At 42.9% G+C, this 8011-nt stretch overlaps 1 protein-coding gene across 2 annotated transcripts; it reads right to left on the bottom strand.

The window, feature by feature from the left end:
- Positions 1–303: 303 nt before the first annotated feature.
- On the bottom strand, positions 304–7601 carry glipr2l (GLI pathogenesis-related 2, like). 2 transcript variants are annotated; one of them, XM_058085504.1, is made up of 5 exons: positions 6825–7201; positions 6387–6495; positions 3857–3960; positions 2663–2740; positions 304–781 (listed from the first exon to the last, which is right to left on the bottom strand). In XM_058085504.1, the coding sequence occupies exons 1-5, from the start codon at positions 6835–6837 to the stop codon at positions 606–608; spliced, it is 480 nt and encodes a 159-aa protein (XP_057941487.1). In that variant the 5' UTR covers positions 6838–7201; the 3' UTR covers positions 304–605. The 2 variants fall into 2 exon arrangements, with proteins under 2 accessions (XP_057941487.1, XP_057941488.1); XM_058085505.1 differs by lacking the exon at positions 2663–2740 and having other exon boundaries at positions 6825–7601.
- Between the last annotated feature and the right edge of the window lie 410 nt (positions 7602–8011).

Below are 8011 nucleotides of genomic sequence, written 5' to 3'. Positions count from 1 at the left end.
CCGCACTTTGATTCCGTCTTAGGGTTTAAATACAATATTACAATGTAGTAATATAATACTATCATGCAGCTATGCATCGTAAATCGTTGAATTATAAAAGTTTGACACTTGAAGGTACTAGCTAAACGTTATCTTATTCTTTATCGGTTTTTTTAACCACATAAAGAAGCCCTCTGGCGCCCCCTAGAGGAATGCATTATATTTCAGCTTATACTTCACCTTTTGTTTACTCAATGGATATTACACAAATCCACGTTTGCTGGAAACCAGCATGGGTTGAAACAGGCAAAGCAAACACTATTGTTGTCAATTTTATTAACAAAATGGATGGATTACAACATTTTTGTACTGTTTTTCCACTTTAAATACTAGTAAACAAAACACAGAAGGTATGAGTCAATATGTAAAAAAAAAAACATAGTTTCAGTTTGTACACAAATACAGATTGCAGTGAGCTCCTTATATGTTAGCAAACAGTAGTAGGCATATTTCTCTAAGCAATGTACCAATTATGTCCAAAATAGCAAAACACTCATAATTTCAGCCCAAGTGGTTCTCAAAGTCCAATGCAGGCCAGGAATGGACTCAAAAAAGGCTTTGCATCATTAAGATGGAGATCCAGGAGCTTTAGCTGGAAGGACGTTGTTGTCAAAGTGTCCCTGGTTGGTGATATTCCCAGCTGGAAAGTATCTGGCCACCACAAAGGAGGATCCGTCCGATGCTGTGGCTTTACCGACACCTAGCTTTGTACTGCTCTTCCACACCATGGCTGTGAAATGACCTAAAAGCACAATTTGTTACAAAATAAATTAAATGAGTCAATAAATGAATCTTTGTATGTTTCAACTGTATGTTGAAGCAATAGCAACCTATTAGTAGTAGTAGTTCATCATAAGGATCAGCAGAGGGCGCAATTGATTCATGTGTGCTGCTTTAATGGAAAACAAATTATTCTATTATTATTGAATATTACAAGGATTTCTTTGAAAATGCAAAGCACCGCTCTCCAGGAAGTGAAGACTTTCAGTTGAACCCTACAACAAAGCGATTCCCCTTTAAATATTTACACAATCCACCTTTAAACACCACTCTCGGTCAACGTTTTTTCCCTACATTAGTCAAGCATGAATCAGCATGACGAGCAGCCGGGAGTGAGGGTGCACTTTGCTTGACATTGAGCAGCCTAGAATGTATTTAGAAGAATTTAGAAGACGCCGGCATGAATGTGATTGGTACGTCGGTTTATACACGGCTGATCTCCGGAGTCGGACGAGTCAAATTGTGATGGAAGCGTGACATCGGCATGACAACAACCACCTCACGCATGTCTCGGTTAATGGGCGACAGAAAGAGCAGCGATTACGCAGGGTGAATACTGAGAAAGAACGGGGAAGGAAACGGGAGGAAGAAGTAGAACGGGAAGCACAGCGTTTAGTTTTGTGGAAGCATCTCGGATAACTGTTGCTATTTAGCGCTATATAAATAAACTGATTGATTTAGGTGAAGCAAAATGCTATCAACACACTCAACTCATCCTAGCATGCTCTGCTAAACTAAGCTAACCGACTTCCATGCGTGCTTGCTGACGTGTCGGATACGTTTTTACATTATTACGCCAACTGCGGCAGTGTTTCAGGTTGGCGCTGTGGCATATTGTTTTAGCTCAGGAAGGGGCGGAGTTAGCGTCTTTGAGGGATTCCACGATGATTCAACGGTCTGCTGGGGAGATAGTATTTTTGTATTTGCACAAAAATACAGTTTTTAATGGCCAATTCCGCTTTGTGTTAACACAGCCTCTCCTCCTCCGTATCGCCACGGGGATCTCCTTTGGCTCGGCGTAGCCAAGGGGTGCTCAAAGTTAACAGGCTGACTTAGCGTCTTTGAGGGATTCCACGATGATTCAACGGTCTTCTGGGGAGATAGTATTTTTATATTTGTATTTGCACAAATGTCGATTTTCACAACTGTTTTTAATGGCCTCTCCTCCTCCGTATCTCCGTGGGGATCTCTGTTTGCTCGGCGTAGCCAAGGGGTGCTCAAAGTTAACAGGCTGGGTTAGCGTCTTTGAGGGATTCAACGATGATTCAGCGGTGGGAGTATTTTTGTATTTGTATTTGCACAAATATCGATTTTCACAAGTTTTTAATGTTAACACAGCCTCTCCTCCTCCGTATCGCCACGGGGATCTCCTTTGGCTCGGCGTAGCCAAGGGGTGCTCAAAGTTAACAGGCTGACTTAGCGTCTTTGAGGGATTCCACGATGATTCAACGGTCTTCTGGGGAGATAGTATTTTTATATTTGTATTTGCACAAATGTCGATTTTCACAACTGTTTTTAATGGCCTCTCCTCCTCCGTATCTCCGTGGGGATCTCTGTTTGCTCGGCGTAGCCAAGGGGTGCTCAAAGCGAGTGTAAACAATGGAGCAAGTAGTGCGGATAAAGCACTATTAAACACTAAAAACTCTCAAAGAAAAGTGATAACTTTGTTTACGATTACACAGATGGTACGTTAGAATTCTGCAGAAGTTTCTACAGTTGCCAAAATGTAATAGTTTCTCCCACAGGAAATTTGCCACCCCTCCACATGATGAAGATAAACGAGCGGTCATCTATACCCGGCGTTCCTCCAATATGAAAAGAGTGATTAAAAGGAGGGCCTCACCAGTGCCAGACGAGAATCCAGGAGAGCTGAAGTTGTACTGTTTGACTTCATCGTACCAGCGGTCGGCCACATCCTTCCCTGCGTAGACAGCAACCTCAATTTAGAGCGCCATCACCATCAGTCATTCCGTCATCCGCCGTAATCACAATGACAGCATTGTCACTGAATCTTTTTTGATCAGCGCAAATCCCCGCGGGGTACGTTTTTATTTACAATGCTGCACTTTTGGTCACCCCCGTGCGGCACCATAGGAGATGCTTTATGACTCAGAGTGTCGCATATTTCGGTAGTGAATCACGCTGTCTGAGCTCTAAAATGGAAGAGAATAAAAAGACGGCAGTTTCTCGATAAGAAGGATGTCATTAGCGACCCGCTTGATACCTCCTCATACGAGACAGTGGTGTCCACGGGGGAAGGTTTACAGTGCAAATACTGACAGGAAATGACACGACCGGTGCTCCTCATCAATTGGGAGAATGAATTTAGCCCGGGTAGACCCGAGTTCGACTCCCCGCTTGGGCATCTCTGTGTGGACTTGCGAAAGCGAGGCTTGTGATGTAATGGTGTTAGTTAGCAAAACAATACAGAGTCAACCCCCTGCTAGCGTCATAGACCGGGGGGGATAGAGCTGATGGACAATGACATCCGGTTACGGTTTCCATGCTAACGGGGACTTTTTGTGATGCCAACACAGTTGGACTCATGCTAGTCTATGCTAGGCAACATTTTTGAGTAAATTCGACATAAACCAAAAAATACGCTAACAGAGATTACGCTGTGTTTACGTTTGATTGTAATACATCCAGGCTGCGACGAATGGTTAGCACAGCTAGAAGACCCGAGTTCGATTCCACCCTAGGCCATCTCTGTGTGGAGTTTGCATGTTCTCCCCCGTGCATGCGTGGGTTTTCTCCGGGTACTAAACATGCTAGGTTAATTGGCGACTCCAAATTGTCCATAGGTATGAATGTGAGTGTGAATGGTTGTTTGTCTATATGTGCCCTGTGATTGGCTGGCCACCAGTCAAGGGTGTACCCCCGCGACCCTCGTGAAGATAAGCAGTAGAAAATAAATGAATGAATGTAATACATCAATATGGCCACCATGACACATTGCGCTTTGGTAAATCAACTGTGACCAACTAATTAAGAAAACCAGTTTCACAGTTTGGTTTTCAGTACATTGAATACGTACCTGATTGGTCATAGGAGGCCCATGCCAGATTCTCTCCACAGGTCCCCTTGCTGGACTCCTCACTGTGTTTTAGAATGCGCGTGCTAGCCAAACTCTCAGCATAGCTTTAGCGGGACAAAGAAATACAATCTCAAACTTTGTAAAAGGGATGTCCCGAGTTGTAAATGTCACCTTTGGATGGTAAACATGCAATTAGGAATGACTGTAAAAGGCTAATAATAAGGGATATCTTCCTTTAGTACCTTTGGATTAGTTAGTGTAACACTTGGGGGGTACAAAGCCCAATATCTTCCTTTAGTGCCTGTGGATTAGTTACTGTAACACTTAGGAGGTACAAAGCCCAATATCTTCCTTTAGTACCTGTGGATTAGTTACTGTAACAGTTAGGAGGTACGAAGCCCAATATCTTCCTTTAGTACCTGTGGATTAGTTACTGTAACAGTTAGGAGGTACGAAGCCCAATATCTTCCTTTAGTACCTGTGGATTAGTTACTGAAACAATTAGGAGGTACGAAGCCCAATATCTTCCTTTAGTGCCTGTGGATTAGTTACTGTAACACTTAGGAGGTAAAAAGCCCAATATCTTCCTTTAGTACCTGTGGATTAGTTACTGTAACAGTTAGGAGGTACGAAGCCCAATATCTTCCTTTAGTACCTGTGGATTAGTTACTGTAACAGTTAGGAGGTACGAAGCCCAATATCTTCGTTTAGTACCTGTGGATGAGTTACTGTAACACTTGGGAGGTACGAAGCCAAATATCTTCCTTTAGTAACTGTGGATTAGTTACTGTAACACTTAGGAGGTAAAAAGCCCAATATCTTCCTTTAGTACCTTTGGATTAGTTACTGTAACAATTAGGAGGTACAAAGCCCAATATCTACCTTTAGTACCTGTGGATTAGTTACTGTAACACTTGGGAGGTACGAAGCCCAATATCTACCTTTAGTACCTGTGGATTAGTTACTGTAACACTTGGGAGGTACGAAGCCCAATATCTACCTTTAGTACCTGTGGATTAGTTACTGAAACAATTAGGAGGTGCAAAGCCCAATATCTTCCTTTAGTACCTGTGGATTAGTTACTGTAACAATTGGGAGGTACGAAGCCCAATATCTTCCTTTAGTACCTGTGGATTAGTTACTGAAACAATTAGGAGGTACGAAGCCCAATATCTTCCTTTAGTACCTGTGGATTAGTTACTGAAACAATTAGGAGGTACGAAGCCCAATATCTTCCTTTAGTGCCTGTGGATTAGTTACTGTAACACTTGGGAGGTAGCCAAATATCTTCCTTTAGTACCAGTGGATTAGTTAGTGTAACGCTTAGGAGGTACGAAGCCCAATATCTACCTTTAGTACCTGTGGATTAGTTACTGTAACACTTAGGAGGTACGAAGCCCAATATCTTCCTTTAGTGCCTGTGGATTAGTTACTGTAACGCTTAGGAGGTACGAAGCCCAATATCTTCCTTTAGTACCTGTGGATTAGTTACTGTAACACTTGGGAGGTACGAAGCCCAATATCTTCCTTTAGTACCTGTGGATTAGTTACTGTAACACTTGGGAGGTACGAAGCCCAATATCTTCCTTTAGTACCTGTGGATTAGTTACTGTAACACTTAGGAGGTACAAAGCCCAATATATTCCTTTAGTACCTGTGGATTAGTTACTGTAACAGTTAGGAGGTACGAAGCCCAATATCTTCCTTTAGTAACTGTGGATTAGTTACTGTAACACTTAGGAGGTAAAAAGCCCAATATCTTCCTTTAGTACCTTTGGATTAGTTACTGTAACAATTAGGAGGTACGAAGCCCAATATCTTCCTTTAGTACCTGTGGATTAGTTACTGAAACAATTAGGAGGTACGAAGCCCAATATCTTCCTTTAGTGCCTGTGGATTAGTTACTGTAGCAATTAGGAGGTGCAAAGCCCAATATCTTCCTTTAGTACCTGTGGATTAGTTACTGTAACAATTGGGAGGTACGAAGCCCAATATCTTCCTTTAGTACCTGTGGATTAGTTACTGTAACACTTGGGAGGTACGAAGCCCAATATCTTCCTTTAGTACCTGTGGATTAGTTACTGAAACAATTAGGAGGTACGAAGCCCAATATCTTCCTTTAGTACCTGTGGATTAGTTACTGTAACACTTGGGAGGTAGCCAAATATCTTCCTTTAGTACCAGTGGATTAGTTAGTGTAACGCTTAGGAGGTACGAAGCCCAATATCTACCTTTAGTACCTGTGGATTAGTTACTGTAACACTTAGGAGGTACGAAGCCCAATATCTTCCTTTAGTACCTGTGGATTAGTTACTGTAACGCTTAGGAGGTACAAAGCCCGAACTGTGATTAAAATGCTGTCACCAAGTAGCGCATTCTTATGTTGAATCTTCAAAATAAGAGCAGCACATTTTCACACAAAGAATCATTTTGTGGGTATTGGCCACGGCGGTTTGAATCCCTTTGACATTTTCCCTATATCGCCGGTGTGTATACAACATTGCGTGTGTGCGTGTGTATGTGAGCGCACCGGGTGGCCTCTCTGTTCAGTTTGCCGCTCAGCTTGAGTGGTGGAGCCTGGTGCTTCTTCCTGTGCTCGTTATGGCGCCGCAGCACCTCCTCTGCAAATTGCTTTGAGGCTGAGAGACAAGACAGACGGGAGGCAATGTCAGACATCAGCCTGGCGAAAAAGAGAGACAGGACTATTGAACACGGGCTTCAATAAATGTTATTGCGGAATCCATACAAGAGCCTTGAGTGTGGTCGTTTGGAGAACCAGACAGAGGATTCTGTGTTGCCCAAGTGTGGTGCCATCACTCACTGCTCTTTTCTCCTCCGCTCCGACACAATAGGCACATTCAAAAAGCCACAACCCCCCCCTTGCTAAACTAGTAATTTGATTTACAGCTTGCACATACTTTGAAGCGGCTCTCTCGGACGTTAATAAAGTATCTATCTTTCCACTTACCTGACTTCCCCATAGTGCAAACACAGGAAGTTGTCAGTCGGTTCGATAACGAGCTTTCTGCTGTGCTTCTGCCTTGCAGCTGTTTTCCGATGCTAATACCCCAAACCAGCTGCTTAATGCCTCATGTTTTTCGAGTCTGGCCAGCTTCTCAATTGGGTCTCATTCCTTCTTAAATTCTACCCCAGGATCAAAATGGCCCCTTTGGCGGTTTCAGCTGGGTGGTACATTCCGCTACATGTCACGCATAGCTCCACATGCCGAAGTTTGTCAAGTTGTACACATCTTCCTTGAGCGTGGCTTTATTGGCCGAGACGAGAACACACCCTTTGTGTGGCCTTCCTTTGATTGGGGAGCCCGGCGGTTTGTGACATCATCTTTGAGAGACATATGCCCATATAAGGCTGGAAGAGTTTTTTTTTTTTTTTTGTGGTTACTCTCATACTTCCCAGAGAAGAGGCCTCTATTGGTTTGTATGCATTTTTTCTTCATTATTCACTGAAGCTTTTGGATTCAGTCTCATAAATATGTTGTGAAATTAATTAAACTGATGAAAAAAAAGAAAAATTATGCAAAGGATGGGTTTTATAGAGGTCTTTTGAGAACCTTTTGAGGCAACCCCCAAAAGGTTGCAATGGTATTCCCCAATATGAAAACAAAATAATATATATTTAATCTTGTCCTAAAAAAATATTTCTTCAAAAACAGGCCCTAGTTTCAGTGTGTGGAGTTTGCATGTTCTTCCGATGCGTGACTTTTCTCTGGGTACTCCGGTTTCCTCCCACATTCCAAAAATATTCACATTCAGTTAACTGGAGACTCGAAATTGTCCATTTGTATGAGTTTGAATGGTTGTTTTTCTACTGTGTGTGCTCTGCTGAGGTTCTCATCGGGAGTGACCACGATGGATAGGATCAGGAACAGAGTACATGAGAGGGACATTACGTGTTAGAAGCCTTGGAGATAAAGTCAGAGAGGCCAAACTGAGATGGTTGGGACGGATGCAGAAGAAGACGACACTATGTGCCCTGAGTTTATGGTGACCGGTCCAGGGTGTACCCTGTCAGTTGGGATAGGCTCAAGCATATACCCTCGCGACCCAAGTGAGGTCAAGCGATGGATGGCTGGATGGACGGAGGTCATGCCCTTAAAATTACGGTTAAATTTGCGTCAATACAGTACATTAAATG

Source organism: Doryrhamphus excisus, chromosome 10 (genome assembly GCF_030265055.1).
Source record: "Doryrhamphus excisus isolate RoL2022-K1 chromosome 10, RoL_Dexc_1.0, whole genome shotgun sequence".
Classification (NCBI taxonomy): domain Eukaryota; kingdom Metazoa; phylum Chordata; class Actinopteri; order Syngnathiformes; family Syngnathidae; genus Doryrhamphus; species Doryrhamphus excisus.
The sequence above is the reverse complement of the archived record's forward strand: the minus strand, read 5'-3'. Positions and strand labels throughout refer to the sequence as shown.

Excerpts from the sequence above, each read along its gene's own strand:
- glipr2l (XM_058085504.1), bottom strand. Across the intron at positions 3,961-6,386 it reads CTGAACAGAGAGGCCACCCG|CTATGCTGAGAGTTTGGCTA; the intron begins GTGCGCTCACAT and ends GTCCCGCTAAAG. Across the intron at positions 2,741-3,856 it reads GGCCTCCTATGACCAATCAG|GGAAGGATGTGGCCGACCGC; the intron begins GTACGTATTCAA and ends CTGTCTACGCAG.